The sequence below is a fragment of the Hetaerina americana genome, unplaced genomic scaffold (genome assembly GCF_022747635.1).
Source record: "Hetaerina americana unplaced genomic scaffold, ioHetAmer1.1.p SCAF_1, whole genome shotgun sequence".
NCBI classification, from domain to species: domain Eukaryota; kingdom Metazoa; phylum Arthropoda; class Insecta; order Odonata; family Calopterygidae; genus Hetaerina; species Hetaerina americana.
In genome coordinates, this window is record NW_027286069.1 from 1,551,824 (window position 1) to 1,578,418 (window position 26,595).

At 34.4% G+C, this 26,595-nt stretch overlaps 1 protein-coding gene across 2 annotated transcripts; it reads right to left on the minus strand.

Annotated features, from left to right (window-relative positions):
• Positions 1 to 476: 476 nt before the first annotated feature.
• Gbeta5 (guanine nucleotide-binding protein subunit beta-5) lies at positions 477 to 26,386 on the minus strand. 2 transcript variants are annotated; one of them, XR_011700639.1, is made up of 10 exons: positions 26,015 to 26,386; positions 25,441 to 25,577; positions 17,592 to 17,710; positions 11,080 to 11,206; positions 7,981 to 8,124; positions 7,673 to 7,813; positions 7,490 to 7,586; positions 6,093 to 6,259; positions 5,717 to 5,960; positions 477 to 5,678 (listed from the first exon to the last, which is right to left on the minus strand). XR_011700639.1 is itself a non-coding variant. In XM_071584574.1 (9 exons), the coding sequence occupies exons 1-9, from the start codon at positions 26,145 to 26,147 to the stop codon at positions 5,949 to 5,951; spliced, it is 1,077 nt and encodes a 358-aa protein (XP_071440675.1). In that variant the 5' UTR covers positions 26,148 to 26,386; the 3' UTR covers positions 477 to 5,948. The 2 variants fall into 2 exon arrangements, 1 of the variants encoding a protein (XP_071440675.1); XM_071584574.1 differs by having other exon boundaries at positions 477 to 5,960.
• Positions 26,387 to 26,595: the final 209 nt, after the last annotated feature.

Consider the following 26,595-nt stretch of genomic DNA (forward strand, 5'->3'; position numbering starts at 1 on the left):
TTTATTTCCACAGAAGGTTATTTTGCCATTAAAAAGATAAATTTTTCATCATCCCAGACTTTTCAATCCAATCCAAGTTTTATTTCAAAAAAAATTTTTCATTCCCATTATTTACCAAAGTCTTAAAGAATTCAGGGAATGGCTGCCACCTTGAAGACTCATCTAGAAAGGGATTGTCAACAGTTTTTTTAAGAAAATACAACTTCAAAAGAGGAGATCTCTACAATGGACACAAATAAATGTTTACGACCTTAATAACAGTTTTAATAAGAATAAGAGACTAGTACAGAAATTCAAAACTCTCTTAAAATGAATGTTCAAGAAAAATTCACAAAACATTCAGTAAAATGTATCATCCAGAAAATGTAGTTGTGTGTACTTGTGCATAATACAAACATAGAAACACTGAGTCTGTATAAAATTTGAAGTAACTGAAAAAGTAAATGGGATACTATAAAGGAAAATTCATCCAGGGATGCATTTAAGGCATTTAGCATGAGCATTTTATTTTTTCCATCCCATTGGTTAATGTATTTTTACAAACAACAATGTCTTTAATTTATTTTAAACAATCATGATATATATGAAATGTCAACTTTGAATTTTCTTTCAACATTAATGTTACATAGGAAGTGCATTGATGTCAATACAAGTATAACACAGGGATTGATGATGACATCAATATAAATTATCTAATTTTTTAATGTGAATTTTAGTATGATATATAAAGCGTATTGATCTTATAACTACTAAGTAATGTCAATGTTTGCTAGCTAATAACATCAAAACAATATGAGATTCATACGATGAATTGTGGGAGTTTCTTTTATCCATATTCCAAATCACTTTTACCCATCTAATTTAAATTTTAGAATTGTCACAGTATTGAAACCATGGATTACAACAGCAGACTATTCATTGTATCAAGTGATGAAATTCTTAAAACCAACTGTAACACTAATTTTCATTAGAGAAAAATACAACCTTCACATATTTTATTTTGTGATATACCATGTTTAATTCTGCTGTTGCACCAAGCTAATAACGATGCACATTCACTTATAAATTAATCCTTATTGAACTAACATTAGGGTTTGTGGATGTGTAAAAGATCCCTCTAAAAAATTTAATTGGCCTAATGCACATAATCCTTTCCCTAGGAAAAATATTTAATTAAGCCCAGATTGATCCATTATATTCACTACTAGAGTGATCAACCATTGTTGGCATGCTTGACCCTGATGCTGTCACGAAGGAGATGATGAACATATTATCAGTACTTTAATGTCTGGTTTAAAAAAGGTACATTCTCTTAAGTATTGTGATAGTTCAGTGACCGTGCGGTTTTAAATTATAATGCATCACCATCAAAAAGACAAAATCCAGCCAATAAACTATGGTAATCAACCTAAAGGTTGGCACATTAAGCGAAGTCATAGTTCACTGGTAGCAAGCCCCACAACATGTGAAATTAACAAAAAAGTATGAAGGGCAAATTACTTTCTCTGTGACAGCTATAGAGTCGAATTCCAGTATATATAGAGTCGGATTCCAGTATATATAGAGTCGGATTCCAGTATCTAAAAAAATTTCATTTCAGCTGCAGCAGCCCAAAGGTATCTCTTCTGGATATAAGCAAAGGACCTGCCAGTCAGTAACTTAACACTGAATCCATTCATTATGTAAAGGGAGAAATAAGAGCATTCCATAAAATAAGATGTGTTAGGAAAATTGCAAGGTAATACTCTATTCAACCATAAATATTTGTGCTGAGAACTAGGTACAAAATTCAAAATTCTTATTAGACACTTCGCTGTAGTTCTACAATTAACTACTCTAAAAGCTTTATTTTAAGCTTCTATACATGAATGTACATATTTTGATTGCACTCAAGGATACCCTGATTCACACAATATTTTATTGTGGACTGATGTGGATTAAAAGGGAAAGCAACAAAAATGCTGGTAAAAATGTATTTGGGGGTTACTGAGTACAGCATTAATAAATAAAGTTAATACAGGATAGGCTGGGAATACTATTATGGATAAAAACTAACCTATCACACAATTAATAAATTTCTGAGTCATAGCATCAAAGTATTATTGAAAATAATAATAGGGCTCAATTTTCCATGGATCTGCAGTTAAAGTGATTCAAAAGCAAAGAAATTATGTTCAGATTTAGTAAGCTCGTTTATATTTTTTGCCACAGTATAATATCACAGCGAAATCAAGTTCCATATAATATTTCTAAATGATAACCTGGGGAATTATTCGGAGGAAAATGTCCTAATTAAAGAATATTGTCAGCTAAGGAATAATACTCATTTTTGTTTTGTGTAGTAATTAAACATTGTTCACACAAATGACACAAAATCAAATGCTAATATCTGTACCCCAAGGGTGATTAGGTCTCTTCTTCATTAATGAAAAATTTGAAACATAGTTTTTTATCTGAGGAATAATAATTTTCTCTGGAAACTTTGACATCATTGTCACTTGATATTGAATAGATTATGATACCTGCTTTCATATTACTGGCAATGAAGGAAGCTAGAAAATCATATGAAATATGGAAATACATAAATCTTGACTGAGGGTTGGGATATGTTCATGCTATGATGGGCATGTTGGCAACCAATCTAGTTTGAGAGACAAGTTTCAGTATTACTGGATCATCTAAAATTATCCTGTACAAGAAAATGGGGATGTGCAGTCAGCACTTATGATATGCTTACTTTTTATGGCAACTGACCTAATTCCAGAATTCACTCAAATACGTCACAAAAAAGAAGTTTAGGTTTTGGAAACATAGATACTAATGAAGTGAGATGTAAGTAGGTGAATAGGGCTTTCTACAAGTGGATTATGAGAAGGATGGAAGTGAATTGAATAAAGAAGAAAAGAGGGAATAAAATCTCCAATGAAAATAGGGCAGTGATAGAATTGAACATGCATTAGATTATTGCCTATTCATTCCTCATAATATGTCATTTATTGCATATTGATATTAGGAACTTGAATCCATCAGTTTGATACTACAATACTAAATGAAATTCCATTATTCAAAGGGTTTTCCCTATCTCAAGAGATAATAGTAATTGAAAATTTCCAAGTGACTAGAGAGTCAAGTGAAAATGCTGATTGTTAATGACATCATAAGTCTATTTTTAGTGAGAAAAACTTAATAAAGAAATTAACAACCAACGTTAGAGTACTAAACTGAGAATATGAAACCTCAGCACTTTAAGTAGACTATAAATTCTGTCATTGTAGTCATAAATTGTGGAAAACGAAAACTATTCGTCATCTTGCGGCAGTATTAATATAGTTTCCCACAAATGTAACTACAGCCACGCTAAACTATATGACCTTTAGATAGCTATCAGTATCAATAAAATAGTCATTTTGCGAATGAAAAAAGTTGAAAAGAAAGCCCTGAAATTATTTAGTGTGCTAATTACAAGCTTATCATAGCACAGTTGCACTGTAATGGAATGTGTACATTAGATAGCTTACATTTTTCAATTACTAGGTCCAGGTAGAATTATCAACTTCAATGTCATTGCTAAAGAACACAAAGAAAAGGCAATTTCTGATGATGATGAAAAATTGTAAAAGCATGTCCCTCCTATTGTGGTTGCAATTTGATTTACCCCATCTGGCTTCAGGTAATTGTCACCTGTCTTGGTACATCAGGTAAATAAAATTCTGCAAGTGTGTTTAGCAAAGACCTTAAAAAGTTTGAGCGGCAGGCACTCAAGTAAGTAGTATTTAGATAGCTACATAGCTTTAATACCACTGATATAAGTGCACACAAAGAATTTGTAATTCTATATTGAGCACAACTCAACCAGGCAAAATCCTTATTACAGGGGCCAAATCCTGAAAATCTCCCATCACTTGTAGCATAAAAACCTTAGCAAATGATAATAATGCTAAATGTTAAGTTTTCCTAGATAAGTTATCCCACACGTCACAAAACAAGTTAACATGTTATCAATGTATATACAGGGTACGGCAGTTAAATCCGGGCAAATGAAACTTCTGTTTAAAAGCAAATGTATTAAAAAAAATACAAATGGAATGAAAATCCTTCAACATACAAATAGTGGTATCTGCCAAGAGTAACATTACTCAATGTAACCCCCTTCAGCTGCAATGACCGCCTCCAATCTTGTCCCGAATTGATTGCACACATTCTATAAAACAGCACTGTCCATGTTCGCGAATGCTGCTACGATAGCAGTGCGTAGAGATGTGACATTATAGAGGGCCTCGTCTTATTGGTAACACTTTCGACTACGCTGTAAACATAATTGTCGAGTGGGTTCAAGTCTAGGCTATTCGGGGGCCAGAACTCCTTTGACCAAAACATGTCTATGTTATCTGAGAGCCAGTTTTGGACTAAAATACTCATATGAGCAGGTGCACCATCCTATTGAAAGGCATATTGTCTCCCCGAGGCCACAGTTATTATCCACGGTTTCACAACATTCTTCAAAATTTGCAAAAAATCACAAAATTCCTCTGAAATTAGCACCCAAGCAATTCCTCTAATGAGGTTTCCTTGCAGGGTTAGCGAAACCTTCCCCAGACTTCTCTGAAGCATTATACTTAGACACAATATCGTAAACCGTTGATCTGGGGTATGCAAAGAATTGAACTATTTCACTGGGTGAATGCCCAGCGCGAGCACTTTCGAAAACAGCGGCTCTTCGATTGTACTTCACACTTACATGTAACATCTTGGCCATTTTGTGGTTATGACTGTTTACTAGATGCCTTTAGCTTTCAAATCATGACCTCCAGTGGAACTGGGATATGGCGGGAAATTCAAATTGAAATTTGTCCGGAGATTACTGCTGCACCCTGTATATATATGTGTGTGTAAATATATATCACTAACATGAATTCAATTTTACAATATATGCATCAGGTGACCATGATTTATAATGAAGTGGGCCCAAGCAAAGTGATTACTATTATCTCTTTACTTAAGCTTTACTATTTATTATCTTTTGTACTTTCAAGGAGTCTCATGATAGAAAATATCTACATCTGAATATGCTATTTATGGGAATTTTGAAAACAGATAGTGACTCCTTAAAGCAACTTTGTATGCTTACAATATATCAGGATGATAGTACTGAGTAAGCAATCCTATCAAATGACTTATTCTTTCACTTTAATTATGGATAATAGAACTACACATATTAGTCTGTGAAACCACACGTTCAGACATGAGCCAATATTTCAATGCTAAAATCCTGCAATGGCTTTCCAAATGCTTCATAAAAGCATGAAGGGTGTTTGGTTGTGAATGTGAACATTTAGGCATCAAATGCATCAGTAATGCATCATTATTTCAATACAGGTCACTGGCAAAATTAGTCTGGTAGAATACTTACCAGCTACTTATTGCAAGACTGCTGGCTCAAATCCCTTGATGGGAATGTTCTCTGTAATTTTGGTTTTGGTGTCTTCAAATAAGGCATTTGAAATTGCACGACATGATCTCTACCACTGGTTCTCCAAAAAATAAACATCTTATCTAATTATCAAATCTAGTTCTCCTATTGCAACAATATAGTATGAGGGCAAAAACAAGTCACTGCAGCTTCATCAAGCTGGTCTCTGGGCACTCTACATCCTGAGAGCCCTTTGAATGATATAGCCCTGATGACAAAGGTAGTTGTATGAAATATATCATTTACATGTAACATATATTCTTTCTCTTCTTTGGCAGTTTGATCCCATGTAGACAGTCACGTGGATTGCAACTGGGTTATTTACACTTTTAGTCTCTCTTATTTGGTCTTGTACTTTTTCACATCCCTATGAGGATAGAGATATTTACCTATATTGATGTAAACAGTTTAGAATCACCCGGAAATATTTTTATTTCTTTGCCTGCCATTTGCTGACGACATGAAATAACGAGTTGGTTTACGCCCAAACCTGTAATACAATATTTACACAAATGAGAAGTTTTAAATACTAAGTTAACATAAACCAATCCATTATTATTATATTTTATTCATTTTGATAAATTGTACAATCACATTAATTGTGTTCATTCATTTAACATACCCGTAAAGTATAATCCCAGCTACCAGTTGATAGAGCTGTTCCATCCGGAGAAACTTTGAGGCATGATACTCTGTTCTCATGGCCATATAGCATACTTACCCTGACACACTTCAGTGTATCCCATACATTTACAGTGTAATCATTGTACCCCGCAAACAATAACCTACCTGAAATTTAATTATTTTTCACTAAGTTTTTGAATAATTTAAGAAGGGCATTCATCAAGTGACAATTCACAAGCAAAAATAAAATTATTTCATCAAGACTCCAAAAATTGGCATCCATAAGTCTTGTGTCCTGTGTGCTATTTAAAAATGCATGAACATAATATGAATCTTAACTGTCTATGTGGTAAATCAAGATGAAGCTCAATCCTTGCAGTATTATTCCTATATTATGAAATCTTTCCCTAAAATAAGTCACAGTTAGCTAACAAATTCAAGAGTGACTTGAACCTGTTTATTATATCACAAGCAATAATACTATGTAAATCAGTTTCTCCTGTCTAAAAGTAGTTCTGTATTTTCTAAACCTTGTCGACGATACCTATTTCAATGTTACAATTAGGACTATTAAGAATAATTAGATATTTTTTGATGAATCCTACACTTTTAGTTGTATTTCACTGTCAATTGGAGATTAACAGTTCTTCGTATAGATGTTAGAAGTTACAAAATGAATTCAGAGAAATTGAAAATTTCTTTAAAATGCACAACAGATAAGTGCTTATATTTTTCTTGACCCATGCAATATGGTGACTGAATGCACAGGATATGACTGCATATTGATAGTTTCATTACATTTAACTTCAAGGAGGTTTTCACCTGTATATACTACCTTCAAAATTACTTGTTTTTGTAAGTTCCTGGAACCGATCATGAGTGCATGTATGTACCTGCATTTAGAGGAGGAGGGGAGAAGTTTTCACAAGGGAGGATTACAGGTCAGGGTTTGCCGTGAGTACTTAAAAGTTGTGCTCTAGTCATCTCATTCTCTCTTTCTCCTTTGAAAACAATGAAACATTGGGAAACATAGCAGTCGAAGAGATGATTCGCATTCAGTGTAGGAAGATCTATGAAAGAGTGCTTGCCAAGGGGAAGCCATGCTTCGAGTCCAGCCCTATTGGTTAGAAGTGAATCACGAGGGAAAAAGTTCCTCCCTTCCCTTTTCCAAAACTTTTTTACCTTCCCCCCTCCTTCTAAACCCCAATTTTATTTTGAAATCAGTATTGCTACTGTGACACTACAATACATGTGGTATTAATTAAAATAAAAGAAAACAGCAAATTAATCTTTCGGATACTTTAATGTTAATTTTGTTCCATATTACAATTCTTAAGTTTGATATTGTGGAATCCATGCATCAGGTAAAATAAATGATCATAAAACTATACTTACCACTAATTGAGAAATCTACGGAATTAACACCAAATATAATACTTTCTTTAGTGTACATAGCAACTTCTCGGTCAGCACGAAGATCAAAAAGTCTGCACTGAAATTTTGAAAAACACAGTTTTAAAAAGAGCACATTTCATCATTGACTATTACACACAAGAATAAAACCAACAATTAACTTACAGTTGAATCATCAGATCCAGTTGCTATAGCATCCCCACTCGGATAAAACTTGACTGTGTTGATATCAGACTCATGCCCTTCAAAAGACTGCACACACTGACCTGTTCTCATATCCCAGATCAAAGCCATTTTATCGCAGCTCTAATTAATGAATCCAAAAGGGTAAAAAATTCCATCAAGCAGCCATCAGATATGATATAAACATTTGGCTATCATTAATTACTATATATATATACATGCACTTAAGTCAAATAAAAAACAGAAAAATTCAAAATGAAATTCAATCAGCAAAAGAAATAGTTACTTACACCAGAAACAAATGTGTTGCCTGTTTCGGAAGGAGCAAGATCAACTGCCATCACATCACCGCTATGTCCATGGAAACTCTGGAGCATTTGCCCAGATTCCACGTCCCACAAAGCACACGTTGAATCTCCACTTCCTGTGAGTATCTAAAATGAATATTTAGCCATTATTCAGGCATTTTATTTTTTATTCAAAAATAATAAAGCCTATGGGTAACTAATAAGGATTGTATTGTTTAATTAATTTTTTGCAATGAAGTATTTTGCAGTACATACATATTTGGAATGAAATATTTGACCACATTTTATAATAAAATCTAATTGCACAATGACATCCAGAAAAGTATGTCAACAAAACATACACATAATGACTACAGCTAGAAACTTTATGCAACTACAACAATTGCTTTTTTTATACAATTTTACATCAAGTGGGCTTTTCGGCAATTGAGCAATGAATGTGGCATATCTTTGAATTTAAAAAATTCAAAATGAATAAATCAGCTTTTTTTTGCAAATTTTCAATACTATATTTGGGAATATTTTTTGCCAACTTGAAGTTATGAAGTCCTTTCCTGTTAAAAGCTGTCAGAAAAGCAGGTTTTCAAACACTAACAACTTTTAATGGTGGGTGTTACTCATGTGAAAGGAATTTGACCGCGTACATTGTAAAAGAAACTATATTTTCAACAGAAAATGCAGAAATATACAATGACAACTAAAACCTGCAATTTTCACCTGAAAGAAAAAATTTGGTCTAAAATAAACTACTGTGGTCTATCCAAGTCAGAGCTAACAAAACCCCAGGAGGGGATCTCAACATGGGTAAGAGCTGAAAGAGTTTGAATCAGAAATCCACCATTGATAGCAAATACATAAATTCAACAAGTCCTAATGAGACGGCATGAAAACAGTATTCACCTCCCTCTCATAAAAAATCTTGAGCATATTAATATGAGTAACATCATAACACAGCAATTATTATTATTTATTAATGCTAGGTGATCAGGATACAATACAACAATAGGTCAATTGTACATGATATAAGGCACATCAATATATGAGTAATCACATACCAATTAGAAAGAGTTAAAAATTACAGCAAACAACGAGGGAAGGCTGAAAACTAATGCACACATGTTTGTAGACCACAAACAAAATTATCTTCAGAAGCATTTCTTGTGGAATGTGGAAGTAACATTCCCCCTCAACACGCATGCGCAGGTTTGAGGTCTTTACATTCATCCAGTGTATTTTGAGAAGCGGAAGTATGGAGACATGTTCTAGTGCTATGCCAATGCAAGTTAAACAGCGTGACTTAAAAAGTGACCCCTACTGCGATTCATCGTCGTTTAAAGGCTGTTTATGGTGACAATGCTGTTGATATGTCTACTGCAAATCGATGGGTAGTAAAATTTCGTGGTTGTGAGTCTGGAAAAGTCATAATTACTCATGAAACACGCAGTGGATGTCCGATCACTGCCACAGACCATAAACATTGCAAACTTATTGAAGATTTGATTCAAAATAACCGCCGAATCGCTCAGGACTGTGGACAGGTTCCGATAGGCAACCTGATCAGTTTCTAGCACATTTAAATTTTGTCAATTATAATGTACAATTAACATGTGAAAAAGAGCAAAAAGGTTCCCTGAATTTCCTCAACCTATCCATTTGTAAAGACAAAGACGATCAAAATTTTACCTAAAGAAAAAATTTAATGTGCCTTTTACAGTGGTTCATGCCTTAAGAACCTGATCACTCACATTTAAGACAAAGTTCCCAAAAACGAGAGGAGTGGAGTGTATGAATTAAAGTACTCCAAATGTAACATGAAGTATATTGGGCAAACAACAGCTAAAATTTAAATAAATGATAAAAGAACACCAAACACGTGTAAAAATTAAGAACATAACATCCCTATTTGCAAAGCACCCCATCGAAAGTGAGAACAAAAGTGACTTTGTGACTAAAAATTCTTTATTTGGAAAATAAAGGCCAAATGCTCGATGCTTGGGAGCAGCTGGAAATTTTGAAAATGTGCTGATTGCAAGGATGAACTTGCCAATGAAATTTTGTATCCCTTCCACTCCTAGACCTACCACTCTGCCAAGTCAACGATTGATACTGAAAGATGCAATTCTCTTTCCCTTCCAGCTACATTTTAACCTTTTTTACCCCTCCACCCTCCCTCTCTGACCAACCCCCCTGCCCTCGATCAGAAGGTGTATATATGAAGTTTGCTTCTATGAGGACCACCTGATGATGACGTTCAATGTTGAAACCTGGGTTGTGTTTTTAAATAAAGTTAAAAAAGTAAATAAAATTTGAATAAATAAATGTGTGGAATTACAAAGTCAATAATTTCATTTCAACTCCTTAAATGACTTCTAGACCATGACAAATAATAATCAATAGTCACTTATTGTTTAACTAATTTTAACAAAACATGATTGGTTATTCTATTTTCATAAATTGAAATTGTTCATGCTATATAATTGCTTAATTTAAGTAAAAAAATAAAATGTAAACTTCTGAAAAAAGGTTTTTAAAAATTATTTGCTTTGATAATTTATTTTTATATAAAAATTATATTCTCACCGAAGTTCTATGTTCTATTCTATCTATTTCTATCAATTCTAAGTTCCTTTTAGTGTGTATTAAGTCTTTTGTATAAATATGATATGAAAACTATACATCCATTGAATTCTAACAAAACATTTCATTAGCCATCGTTTTTAATTTAATGATTTCAATGTTCCTTATTTGTTCATTTTGTTTAATGATTTTGATTATTATTTTAAAGCTACCGATTAGGGGGCGTTGAGTATAGGCCTTTTGATGGTGGCTCGAAAAAGTTTTGGAAACACTGCTCTACATGACTTGAATAAATTGATTAAAAACCGATTAGAAAGATTTAAAAACTGAAATCAACTGACTTGATAAAATTATTATATTTTATCTTATGTGAACCCACATAATTTTTCACCGACTTCCATCATCTAGGTGAACAATATGACTAATCAGATCCTAAGGCAAGGACACATATGACATTCTATCATTTAAAAAATGCTTAATTCTATGTAATATCGTCAAAATTACCTGCTGATCTGAATTTGGGAATGTACAACATGATGTGTAGCTTGTATGTGTACCAACAGTCTTCTTTTTAGTTGTCACATCTTCTTCAAGGCTTAAGGGATATACCGTTACCTTATTATCCAGTCCCCTTAAAGAGAAATGAAAAGAATTGTAGTAGCATAATAACCCTCATAAATGTCACAAGAAGCATTGCATCTGTCATGCATTCATAGAGAAGTCTCCAATCAATGGTGTTCACAGGGAAAAAACATCTTGAAATAAAATTATGAACTAGAATTTCTCATTAAAACTAGTTTCTATTAGGTAACATTCCCATTCAATGAATCCTAAATGCATAAGTGAAATTACATGCATAATTCCCAATTCATAAAATTCACATGCATGGCTGAGGTATGAATTCCAACAGCATTACCAGCGGAAAAGAAACGACCAACTATGTCCAAAAAGAGAAATACAGATGAGCTAGGGATACATGACAAATTGATACATCTTGGACAACGATCCCAATTATTTGACTTTAAGGAATCAACTACAATGTCTGCGCCAAAAGTAGTAGGATTTATTTTTTCCCGGATAGACAGATGGATGGGTGGCAGTATCTCAGGAGAGGCTAGAGGTCAGTGGCAGTTGGCTCCCAGCCTTTGCGGAGTGTGGATTGCTTGTTTGCAAAACCTCTATAACGTGACCTCATTTCTCTGTCATTAACCAGTTATTGGAACAGCGCTATGCCATCAAATTTTTTGTGAAACTAGGTAAAACCAAGAAAGAGACTCATGACAGGCTCAAGGCAGCTTATGGTAATAATGCCATGGTTAGATCAGGTGTTTTTGATAAGCAAAATTTGTTTCAAGAGAGCAGAGAAGATGCTGAAGATGTCGAATGCTCAAGATGCCCTTAGACCTCTAAAAGTGATGAAAATCTTTGAAGAGTGAGGCTTTATTCGACAGATATGGCAGATGAAGTGTTCCCGTGGTTTCTGATGAACTTGACATCCCTAAGAGTGATGTGCATTGACTTGTGACCATAGACATGGTTATGAGAAAGGTGTGCGCGAAGTGGGTGCCGCGAGTGCTTTTGGACGTACAAAAGGAAACTCGCATGTGGATCTGCCAAGAGCTCCTCAACCATGAGAGTGAGGATCCATATTTTTAACACAATGCCCCAACAGACTTCTTCCTCTTCTCCCACCTCAAATTTGAACTGAAAGGATGTCACCATGGATCGGTGGAAGCATTACAACAGGCTGTGACAAGGGAGCTTAAGAGGATTCCTCGTATGCCTTCCAGAAGGCACAAGAGGCATGGAAAACCTGCTAGCAGTGGTGTGTCGACACACTAGGGTGCTTCTCCTCATCCTCTTGTGCATCAATTATTCAGACACAGTTATGGCAAACAAAACTTGGAATTAAAAATCAGGTGGATGAGTTGACTCAGTTAGGGGAACGTAGACTCCTGCAAATAATTTCATTTTTCAGCTGCCTTGACATTTTTGCATTACATACTCCATAATTTCTTTCTCTGAAAAACCCAAAATTCCCAATTCAAATAGAAGCGCAAAAAACTTTGCATGAATTCAAGCCAAGGTGTTCAACCACCACTTGCTGGTCTTCCTCAACTGAGCACAATGTTTGAATTCAGCTCACCACCTTGAGCCCAAGTTTTGGACAAAGTTTTTATAAAATTTGCAACCTTGGCAACCCGCAGGACTTCTAAAGCCTACATTCCACTACATGCAATATTGTTGCAGGTATTTCATAAGAATCATCCTTAAGTACACATTCCTTGAGGTCATCAGTAGCCACAAACGGGCTCAAGAGGGACACACAGGAGAGATTATCTTTATGTTGATATTGATAGAGCTGAATTAAATTTACTTAAGAACTTTACAGATCCGAAAGGAGGGCAAGTATCAAGTCATGTGCGCTCCTGAACCATTTTCTCAATGCCATCTATTACAAATCTACAGCAGACCTCCCTCCACTAAAGTGAATCACAGTTTTTGCGAAGGCTTTTATAAAATGGCTCTCATGAATATATTTCTATTAAGGATTTCATTGGTCAGCAATTTTTATAAAACATGACCACTTTGCTTTGAGGTGACAAAATCCAACTTTTCTCACTCCTATTACGGTCGGCTTATCTTGAGGTGGAGAAGATGCCAACTGGAATGCCAGTGTAACTATTGTTTTTTTATAAACAATATATGCAAGTGAAAACCTGAATAGAAATACATCCTTCTGAATCACACAGTTAATTTACACTGCATTTTGATACTACAAATCTTTTTATTAAGTCTACATTGCTTCATCAATCTTCAATGGGTTCTAATACATAATTACGTAATGTTCATTAACTCCTATTCCACCTTTCTCTTGACCTAATTTTTTTCTTAATCATCCTAACATTAATGAACCAAGTTTCAGTCATATGTTATGCCTTATTTGCATTATTTCATTCTAAAATGTGATGGAATGTTGGTCAATGCTCCATAGCCGTTACTAGTCTCTTTGATGCTTACATCCATACGATACTTACATCATTCAAATATTCAAGGATAACCAATTGAAACCAGAAAAGCAAAAGCTTTTTAAGCTGATTGAAGCAAAATATTTTCACTAAAATCATTTAATATGTCCAGCTCTATATGGTGAGTTGAATTTGTCAGCCTCATCACTCAACTGTCTATTTCACCAATTGCAAATTGGTTGATTACTAAGGTTTCAGTATGCAAGGTGAAACTAAATAGTACATAACCAAATAAAGGAGTGACTGTAGGTAATGAATAACGGATTGTAGCACTTTTCCACTTGATAAAATTTTACTATAGGACCGGGTTTTGATGTATTACACATCATCAACAGGTGAAAATTTTAAAATTAAAAAATTGAATGCAATTATTAATTTAAAAATTAAAATTTTATCAAGTGGAAAAGTGCTACGATCAGTTACTCATTGTGCTCCACTTCCACCACATCACACCTGAAGCTACTCAATTTTTGACTGTAGGTGTGATTAGAATTTTCACTTAAGGAACCCATACTAAGTAATGCTTTAGTGAGAAACTTTGGAGCAGTAGTTTAAATGAAGGATAGCCAACCCTCATAGCATATCAGTATTGAGTACCTACTGGTATTCTCGGTTGTTCTAAGCATGCCCATTTAACTGGAAAAAAGTTTCACAGCAATCAGATGCAGAATTGATGGAGGAATACATTAAACTGGTTCACTTTGGGTAATACAACGTTTATTGCAATGATCTTGTGGATGAATCTCAAAGGGGATTTGACACACTTTCCTTATGTTAAAATATGCATCCCAGAAATACCAATTACATTCCCTTGATGATACATTACTTCAGATTCACCTGTACAATCAAAATTATATGCTTTAGAATCATACTGTACATAGTTATGTCAAAGTTTTTTGATATCCAGTTCTATTTTCTAGACAGTCAGCTCAAACTTTTTTGTTGGTCACATCCTTATTTTTGGCCTTTCTCTATGCCACCGACCCTTCATCACTATTGAGTGAGCAGCACAGGCAGACCTATTACACTGGTTGGTTAATTCGGTTTGGTTACTCCTCCAGTGCTTTGGCTTAACTTCTCATTTATAAATTTAACTTCTTCCTCGTCAATGATCTCTGTCTGTTTCCCATTATAACATTCCTTTTGAGCAAGCAAGTGGCCAACTATTTCATCAGACGACATCCAACTACAGGTGCCCATCATCAAGGGACTACCCAGTGAGTCCCATGACTCAACGTTTCCCAGTTTAATCATCACCCATCCTATTCCTCCTCCTCTCTCCCCATTTCATTGGCCATCAAAAATCCATCAAAGAAATCTTACTTGGATGAAAAGAGCCTCAAGAACAAAAAACTTGACAATTTACTTCTAGTTTCATGCATAACATTTTTATTGGAGAATTTCAGGACATAAATTTTGAGGCTTGTGTTAAATTCTTGTAATCACAAAAATTTAAAGAATATGCACATGTTTATTTTATTTGATGAAGATGGTAAACTGACCACTAGATGTAGAGGTTAGTATCAAAATAGACCATGCATAATGGAAAGCAACCATGACTAATAGCACCAGGATGATGTAGGAGGCTATCCATTGGATTTGTAAGATAGGGGTATCAAAGAATACACAATCCTGAAAAGAGCAGTGACTTAATACTTTCGTGCTTCCAGTAAATATATCTCCAATGACTTAAAAGAGATATTGGTGTTCTTCATATGAATAAAGGTGGAGAAAAAGCAGTTGTTTCATCAATACTAACTGAATAATGAGCTTAATAAAAGTTTCTTCCAGTGGTAGGAGTGTAATGTGAAACCAAAACCACATTATTCTGAGAAGCAGAAGCTCAATTAACCTTTCCTCAATGTAGTTGCATGCACTTCCTCGCTAATGATTAATGTTAACAAAACCCTCTTACCCTCTTCAATAAAATATTTTTGCGTACGATTTTTACCCAATTCAGTTCTCAATGTAATGACTTAAAGAGAAGGTCAGTCAAGTTTGAGATTTGAACCTGGTATGTTGTATTGTAGGGAATCAATGCAAGACCTGTAAACCAGAAAGTGGAACAGGAAATAGGTAAGGGAATTAAATATGTTGTCAATGTAATGATCTGGATGAGATGGAGAGGTCGCCACAAGGTCAAACGCATTACATGCAAATGGAAATTTAAAGGTGGGGACATACTTGGGAATGGTTCCAAAATGTGTAAGTGAAGAACCAACTGTGATACAATGGAAGCATTATTAGAGATAATATAGAAAGTACATAAAAGATAGTAACAAATTCCAATAAACAATAGAATGAACAATAATATGAAACACGTACATATATTTTACAAATAGATTATGATGATAGAAAAGCTATCCAAGTAATAAAAAGGATGGGAAAATAATAGAGATTATAGAAATTGTAATGCAATTGTAGCAGAAGGCCAATTAGAAAAAATCTGAAAATAGAATGAAAAAGAAGACAGGTCTATAGATAAGGTGTACAAATTGGTACATATGTATTGCCAATCACATGTTTTTGAATCAGTGACGAAGAGGATAAAAAGTAACTGGAATGGAAAATGACTGAAAAATATGTTGAAGATGCAAACTCATTCACCATGATTTTCAACGAACACTGCACATTTTTTAACAAGCATTTTTCAAAAAGGGTTCATGTTACATAATGTAATGTACACAAACAGCTTTTTTATATGAAATTTTTGCCATTTTTTATATGCCTTTTAACATTATGGTTTAATGCATGTACTTCCCAATAATTACTTGAAAGACATACTTGGATTTGATTTCCAAACAAATGTAAGTTCTTGCAGCCAAAAGATCTACCTATGACACAAAATGTAAGCTTATACATTAGAAAAATAAAAACCAGAAGTACACTTTTCACTGATGACACATTATCCCAGGGTTGAGAACATTAGCCACTGACTAGACATCCCAGGTGTCCAATTTTCATGTTAATAGAACTTTGTGCATAACTAAATAGTAGCACAGGGAAAGCAACCGGCTCTATAACCCTCATCATGTGTACATTTCGCATGCTGCAAGGCTCAATTTAAGGTGGGTTCTACCCTCGCCAATCTAAACCAACCTTTGGGTTAGGTAATCATTTGTTACTTTTCTGTGGATGCAAGTTCTTAGCATCATTTGAGAAAACAACAATGAATGCGATGCAAATGTAGCATTACAAAAGAATAATTGAGGTTGCCTTTACGCATTGAGGAACAAACACAGAAATTTTTAAAAATAGTGAGGGCAAAACATAAGTAAATTAGGGGTTAATTATTTATTTATGAACAACATAATAATAATTATTATTATGGACAATGTGAGATGTGTGTGTGACAAGTTATGAAGCTGAAGAAATATGAAGACATGAATCTAGGTGCCAAATATGGTGATCAAATGAATATCAAAACAGCCTTAGCATTAATGATTACTGATGATGATGTGTTTAATGCATGGTCACCAATAGTAAAGCACCAATGAAAAAATTCCATTTAAAATGAAAGTGTCAAATGATGATTCATTTCAAAATAACATTTGATTTTGACATTTTAGCACAATTTGCTGGTAAACCCACCAATCATAGTAAATATTATCCAAGGCCAGCTCCTCTTCAATGAAATTGACATAAAACATGGAGATTAATGGCAGTGTTATAAGTGATAATAGGAAAATACCCACCTTTGTACAGCTTTGCATGAATGTTAATGTGCACAGTACAAGTCTATTTGAAATTAAATATACAATTACAAGATTAATTAAATTATGCTTCAATGAGTATTATGAATAGACTTTTTCTCATCAGCCAAGGTACCATGCAAGGTGAACAGATACGAGATTATTAAAAGGAGAAAAAATATGAAGCACAAACATTCGTTCAACAAGAAATTATAGTGACAGGGTAACAAAGAATAAGAGTCCAAACACCATTTCACCAAACACCATTTGAAGCCATAAGTTACATACAACATACCCACAAGCAACTAAATTCCCCGACGGAGCATAAGCACAGGCCATCACCCAGGTAGTGGGCATAGTCACTGCATGCTCCTTGTTGGTAGTGAAAGCATCCCATATGATCATCTTTCCATCCTGAGAATTAATGATTGTTAAATTTAACACTGTCACAATTGAAAAAAAATGTGTATTTAGTCACATGACTTGAAGATCAATTTATGAAATGTATACACTCAAATGAATACATTAAAATGTTGAAATTAAAGAACTTCAACAATTTCATCGTTTGGTTACAGACAAGTGCTCACAGCAGACATGGCCAAATAATAAGTAGATTGCCCTCTATGGCTCAGATAAAAAAATCCATATGATGAACTATTTGATAGAATGGTACATAGTAGCGCAGTAATCCAAATTTTGTTCCTCCTTATTTGTAAGGTAATTACTTTGGTATGACACTTTGGCACTGCAAGTTTGACCATCCCTGACTTAAAATACTTCCGCACATTGTTAAAAAATGCAATGCAATATAAAACATAAAAATTGTTAACAGTGAAAATGGAGATGCATCGTTTTAAGTCACACCATACTAATTAATAAAAATCTCTTTGTTAAGAATTCAACATTCCTGCAACAAATAATTTATGTTTTAAGTTTCATCTGTCATCTAGTTAGATACTATCAGCAATGTGAAGGCTCCATTTATTGCTCGCTGAAACATTAGCATAAAAATATCATTTACAATCTTAAATTACATTTCTGAGATGGAAACCTAAATGCTGTCCTAAAGTTGTTCCAGGAAGTCCATTTTAGCGCATTGTAGAAAAATGTTCTTTCTGATAGATATGAACACATCATTTATACAAAGTGATATAAAATGATTTGACTGAAAGTGGCTTTAGATGGGTCATACATAAGAAGAACGGGCAATAGCAAAATTCAGTGTTTGGGTGTAAATCTACATCCACTGAAGAAAAGTTTATTTGTGTTTCATGACTTACACTATTATGCATGGGTCATGTCGGTAGGGTTACTATCTCTGATGAGGTGGTCAATTATTTAAAGAGGAGATACACTAAAAAAAATTTCAGAGTTTAAGAGGACGCCTCGGTAGCTTAAGTGGCTAAAGCACTCGACCGGATATTGAGGGATCTGGGTTCGAATCCCAGTCAAGGCGAATGATTTTTACACTCTGAAAATGTTGCAAGGAGATACACTCTTTACAAAGAGCAGCAGATAACGTCTAATAAAACTAACTCTTTATGTTTGCCAGGTTGTCATATTTGAGATGTATATTCTCCATCTAGGTTTCAAAATGGTGGTATGTGATTTTCATTAAGTAGGATATGCATGTCAACACAATAAACTTATCTTATAAAGCCTGAAATGAAGATCTCATATTTGAGATGTATATTCTCCATCTCGGTTTCAAAATGGTGGTATGTGATTTTCATTAAGTAGGATATGCATGTCAACACAATAAACTTATCTTATAAAGCCTGAAATGAAGATCTCATATTTGAGATGTATATTCTCCAACTAGGTTTCAAAATGGTGGTATGTGATTTTCATTAAGTAGGATATGCATGTCAACACAATAAACTTATCTTATAAAGCCTGAAATGAAGATCTCATATTTGAGATGTATATTCTCCAACTAGGTTTCAAAATGGTGGTATGTGATTTTCATTAAGTAGGATATGCATGTCAACACAATAAACTTATCTCATAAAGCCTGAAATGAAGATTAGGTTTCATAATCTTGTGCTTTAAACATTTTTCATGTGATCCTAAATTTACAATTATGAGACTCTACAGATCTCCATTTGATGGTTGTAATATTTTTTCTGGAAAGGTTTACACTGTTACTTGAAGAATTCAAACTGATGGTCACTTTATCATCATTATTGGTGATTTTAGTTCTAACATGATGGATAATATATTTACAAGCAGTGCAGTTTTATTGCTCTTTTGTTATTCAATATTCATGTCACTAACTCCAGGCCCCTTGTTACTTTTAATTCACAAACTTTGAGAGATCAGAAATAAACAATATTGATTCTCTGTACATTACTACTAAAGCATTAAAATAAATTTCCAAGCGCTTTCAGCAACAATTACATTTTTTGCAATGAAACCATACTTATTTATTGTAAAACCATATTGTCAGATTTTTTTCTGAACAAGCCATAAAAATATTTAGATCCTTGCACTTAAAGTAAAATGAGATATTGTTTATTCTGAAGCCACACAGGAAAACATTTTCTTATTCTTATGATACTTATCTTCATTATTTGAATATTGCTTTTCCTCTGGTACAGACAAAGTGTAATAAACTCAATCCTCTATCTTCGATAGCAAATGATATACCACAGTGGCTAAGACTTCTCAAAAACTGGGCAATGCTTTTTAAGGACTCCAAATGATAATGAACAACATATTAAATACTGGATTTTTGAAAGCATAATCATGAAGTCCTTCATACCACAAACATTTCCAAAATGATCAACAATTGTTGAACATTAATGATAAATTTAAAACTGTGAGCAGAATCACTGAACGTTTTAATGGAATGACATCTGTAAGAAAGTTGCCAAATATTATGGATGAAAGTAGTCTTTCATCTTTGGACAGTCATAATTATTTTTATCAAATACAAAAAGTTAGAGCTAGGAGTGATTCAGTGTTTCACTAATCTTGGCACTGAAGGAGAGCCTCAAAAATTACCCTGTAACAAAGCAGTAGCTAGGCAAAGTAAATCTTTCTAATCATGCCCCAAAAACAAAATGAACAGACAATTTTAGTCAGAGGGCTATGGGCTCTGGCTGAAGAGCATAATTAGGAGTATAGTAAGACATATGGATTCCTTGCATAAATAAGTCTCTCCAAATACAGATGCATATTAAATTTACTGTCATGTTCTTATTCAGATTCCATGTGAAAGGCAATCTCCAGTTTTTATGACTTAACACATTTGGCCTTCAAATATGCAAAAAATAAACAACATACAATTTCAAATTGCCATAGAAAGGCAAAAGAAAGAAAAAAATAGCAAGAGAAAAAGTAAATGCAAATTTTAATACCTTTTTTATTTTTGGAATCACTATAGAATGAAAAAAATGAAAGTTAAGTTTGTTATTGCTTAAATACCTTCAGTTATCTCAAGGCTATTAAAATCAAAACAAGGTCAACATAAGAAATAAATAACAGCCAGTGTTTTTCAAAGGATAATAACAACTAATTAAATGACAACAGTAAAATTATTCATACATATGTGAAAAACTTCCCACGTACGACTCCTATTTTCGATAACACGTTCCCTAATATATTACTCTGTGACAAATCTATACATATACATTTGTCAAAGATAAGAGTGTCTTAAATATAGACATTTACATCTTGAAATTATTTAAACAGTTGAAAACTTCAGTGCTCAAGTACCGATAGAAGGTAAACATTAATTACATTGTTTTAATTTTCATACACGAGAATTGTGAAACAGCCAAATAGAGGTGGATACATTAGTAAAACTACTTTTTTTTAGTAAACAATCTGGGATAAGGGAAAGCATAATTTGGACATGGGTTTCAATGGTGCGGTGAAGGAGTAATCTACACCTCATAAAACAGTGAGAATGGTAGAAGGGAAAGCCTTAATATGCCATAAATGAAATTCTTGGGCAAACAATTTAGGCCAATATCTTTCATGGCCTTGATATAATATAAATCCATGCATGCTCAAAGGACAATGATGGGAACATTTTTTTAAGATAATTCTCGCAGGCCCAGATAGGTGGGGAATGCCTGACCTTCAGCAGTGTTTTTTTAATGCTTGTGCAAAATCTTTGTTTTGGAAAGTTTGACTTTATCTCAGGTGGTAGGAACATCAATTTCATTATTTGCTTGTTCCAAATATGAGCATGTAGGACAATTTTTTTTATCTTACAAGTACGCAGGGATGATTTGTTGCTGTGTCTGATATCATCAGAAGAAAAAACATTTTTAAGCAAATATTTCGTGAAACCTCTTATGCAAAATAAGCACATAAAAAGATTTCTTTAAAATCAAATAAATTCATTTGTTTCATACTTAACTTCATGAGCCTCTTGGGGAAGGCATAATCTTCTAATTGGCTTTATCCACATCATTTGAAATTAAGCATTACTAAAATTGAACATTAGTGAGTTTATAATTTGCTATTGTTAATATTAGTATTTCTTTTGTTGCTCAAAAATATTTATGTGACTATATTTACAGCATTTTGTGTACTCTGACTCATTAACATGGAAGTTTTAAATTTTTGGGAGGGCAGAAGTATTCATTACGTGTAAAAATCAGTTTTTAAACTATATTTTAGCAATGTGTGTCCAATATTAGTCCTACACAATAAACATTTTACTTTATCTATTTATATAAAATTCACACTGGTTCACTGAAGCTAATAATCAATAGACCTTGCTAACTATAAACCAAGAAAAACATTCAACAACTGCCAAATATACTTGAGTCAGGGTAGAGTTTTCCATTCACAATGAGAAATTTGAACTGTGGGAAGAGCACATATAATTGTTCACAAACATGACAATATTAGCAGTTTTTAAATTAAGGTACATCTTAATACGGTAAATAATTTTTTTTACTGCTGATATTAGCATTGCCTTGCATTAAACACTCTTCAGGACTAACTAGAAAAGAATAAGTATGGAAAGGATATTGATAAAATTCTCTTTAAAGATCCATTGGTGAAATTTAAAGAATAACTGGGGTTATTCAACTAATGGATAACAACCTCCATAGGAGAGGGCGAGAAAAAGAGTTACAGAACTCATACATGTATCATCAGGGGCACACACACAAGGAGTGTACATTGTTACAAATTTTGTTTACATTTACCAACTACCCACAGGCAATATAATATATCATCTAGTGCACGGCAACTAATTATGAAATACTGAAGTGGCATTTTCTCCATCAGTGGATTTAAAGCCTCTCTGATGTAACTGAAGTGCATTTGAGGCATGCCTACAACAGAATAAAAATAAACCAATCCCACAACACAGCACCACCTACAGATCACACCAACCAGACGGATCGAGAATTATTAACCGGTACAAGAAGCAATCCAATGCCATAGTTGCTTGATGTGTGGCAAAAGGGTAAAAATTTCTTCTGCACCTGCTTAAAGGAAAAACTAGTGACAGAAACAGAGAAAAACACCTGCAATGTTCCAGTTTATAGATTCTTTAATACCGACTAGTTTCGGTGTACCACACCATTTTCAAGTGAAGTTTTTGTTTTACACTGTCATATATACATTATATATATATATATATATATATATATATATATATTTTTTTTTTTATACATATCTATACATATAATATCTGGCAAAAAAGAGGGGGAGGACAGAGGGACCAATCAGGGTGAGTGGGATAGGGATGTTGGAAAATCCCAATGGTGGTGGACGGGAGCCGTATGGGAATGGGGAAATACTGGATAGGATTGGGGACGGGTAAAGGAAAGGGAGGAATACACAGAAAAATGTGGCAGGTCCAGGACATTTTAAAAAGCATCGTCTGGTTAATATGACTTCGTTGATTTGCTGGGTGCATCTATGGTTGTCCTCTATCTTTGCTGCGACGTATGCTGCCGACTGGCCATTATCCTCCCCACTTGCCGAAGAAAGGCATCTTGTGGTGTGTGGAGAAAGGGGGGGGGAATCACCCAGGGAAAGGTTTGCACACGGGAGGAGGCAGAGACCCGGGGAGGGGGGTGTTTCCACATTTTGCATGTAAAAGACACTGTCCTTTTATTCGGGTGCTGAAGTGAGACGAGTTAGGAGGGAGGGGGGGTTGGGGGTGGTGGAAAGGTGACTGGAAAATGCAGACTAGTTTTGTGTGGTATACCAAAACTAGTCGGTATTAAAAAGTCAACAAAGTGGAAAATTGCAAGTGTTAATCTCTGTTTCAGTCATTATGGAACAATTCCATTACATCACACCTGAATCTCTGTTGTGCAGAGAAAGCAGTGTTGGAATCTCATGCAGTTATTACCAAACTTAACAGTTATTGGGGAAGGATATGGTGCGGTGGCTGAGAGGGTCATTTCAAATCCTGGAGACAACAAATATTCTTCGGTGGTATCCAGATCCCAACTTGAGGTGCTTTGTGGAGAGCACTCAAAGTGAGTATGACGTCCGTCACATGGGACTTTAAACTGCAGACCCCTCGGTGCCTTTTGACAAGAGTTGGCTAATGCTAATGCTGGGTTTCTCTCCACCCTTCCTCCTTTCCCATCCATCCCTAATGGCGCAAATGACCTTAGTTGTCGGTCGCCTCCCATGAAAAATATTATTGAAAGTTATCTAACCTTGAGTAGATCAGGAAATCAATGGTTTCACATTATCCCCCTCCGCAACTGATCAGGAATTGCCTCCTAAGGCCACGCAACCTGATTCAAACCTAAACCTGTGACTGGCAGTGTCACTCATTCCCACAATGTGCAGGGAAGCACATAGTGCACAGGTGAGACCATGAGGAATGGCAGTCTGTCAAAACTGCCAATCATGTTTTGCTGAAGAGAATAGATTTCTAATTGCTAAGCTATTACTTTGCAAATAAAATTACCATTTTCTTAAAGTCAAGAGCAGCAGTCACCAACCAGTGGTCCACAGGAAAATGTTGGTTGTACGCATTGATTTCAAACAAGCACAAAAATATATGTACTACGAACTTTGCTACAATTAAGGAAGCAGAAATTATTTTGATGTAAATCACTAAGAGTAATAACTAACTTTCATAGAAGTTTGCAACTTTTAAGAAAAAAATCATGCTAATGGTGCATAGGATTCATCATTTTGAGTTTCATTGTTATGAGGTCCAAATGTTTGACTACTGGTCTACAGATTTATTTGTTATTTCTCATTGTAATTTCTTATCCTAACACCTACAAACCTCCCAAGTTTTTGTACTTTTTTTGAAATAGTGTCAGTATTTCAATACTTTTTATCTCAATTTCATCCATCATCTCTCAGTGAACCATGTAGTAAAATACATCGTTTCACACCTTCCAATTAAAAGGTTGTCATTGGAAATTTAAAAACCTATATTTAATTTTTAGTAACTGTTTGATAGGAATTACAATGGTGGATTGAGAATTACTGGAATACTGTGGAAGATAACTTTCTTAGCTATCATATTAATGCCATCACCTATTACAAAACTATAGTATGCTTTGTAATAATGATGCATGCTTCCTCAATAACAGGCAACCCAATCATGAGTCAATTCAAATCCTCTCCTAACATTTCCACCGGCAATTCATTGAGGGCAGTATTGATAAATATTTTGGTAATAAGTATTTTTCCTAAATAGAGGCACCACACAATCTTGTATTACAATTACTTAACGTCCGATCTATATAGTTACGTGTGTATATGTGTCTATATGTATGTATGCATATATATATATATATGCATATGTGTGTGTGTGTGCGCGTATGTAAATATATACACACACACAAAAGAAACGTAAATATGCACATTGCAGTCTATCTCTCATTGGCCATATATAACTAGTACTGTGAGCTACATTTATTGACTGTGGAAGTGTAATTTAAGATTTTAATGTTCCAACTCGAAATCGGTCAACTTCTCACACCAGCACCTTAGTGCAACATTCTGACATTCATTAATTAATGTAGAGTATCTTAATGCTAATAACGGCAATGATATTTAACAACTACTTTTTATGAGATATAAATTTACATTCATCACTGCGTCATAATTTTTTATACCCGCAGGTTAACCATAAACAGCCTAGACCCATCAAGGCGATAACAACTGCAAAATCCAAGGAATAATTTTACCTGCGACGATGACACTATATGTCTTTTATCTTGAGACCAATCCGAGCAAAGGACTTTAGCCTGATGCCCTTTTAGAATTCTTCGAGGTTTTATATTTAATGTAGCGATACCTTCCAGTCTTTCAGCAACGGTTGATACTGTGGTAAGTATAAAAAGTTTATTTTCAGAAATATGTACCATTGACACATTTGGTATAGGGTGAATATTACGACTGTTAGGCATATTTTTAGATACTGTAAAATTGGTAGTCCACGATTTAAGGATAAATAATTCCCATTTTAGCAGGCTTTAAATTATAACCCGAGAATATTGACATTGGTGCAAGTATTACAATTGTAGGCAACGTACATCAAATTCCCACGTTCCATTTCTGTGTACGGAACACTTTCGTACCACCTTGGTATAGACTTAGCATACTATGTGATAGGGTGAATGTCAGGTGGTCGCATTATTATCTACTACGGTACTAGTTACCAATACTAAATAAACTGTTATACCATGCCGCAATCGCAACCCAAGTTTCGCAATGAAATCACGATTCATTCTGTGGGCATGAGAGATCTATGAAACTTACAAGGAACGTCATTCAGTTTCTGTCTCTCCTCTTCCAATTTGGCCTTCAGGGTTTCCGCCTCTTTAGTTAACGTTTCAATGTTATCAACTGGATTGTCTCCGACTTTAGCTACGCCCCCACCATCAGAAGCCATTCTCAACAATTTAGAGCCGAGATGGAGAATTAATCTAATCTCTAGATTTGCTGACCCCTTGCCCGACCGCTGTCAATTCGATAACTTCAACGGAAGACGAATGTGCGCAAACTCCCGAGAAACGCTTTTTAACATTTCACGGGATAGATTCAGGGGATTCTAGCGGCACTTTCAAATTTCGGAACTAATCTGAATAATGATCAACAGATATCCCAGTTAGCGCGTACAATAAGAGAGAGAACATCACTTTAGTAAAAATACGTTCACATATCAAATATCGATGATTAACATTCATTTTCGTATAACCATCAGTATGAGACGTATTTGTGTTCATTCAAAGATACTAATTTTGGATACGGGAGGGCTACGTTTAATTCTCCATTTCATGGAATTGTTTCATTATATACTGGAATTTCTTCCATAGAATGAAAACACGAGGATTTATCTT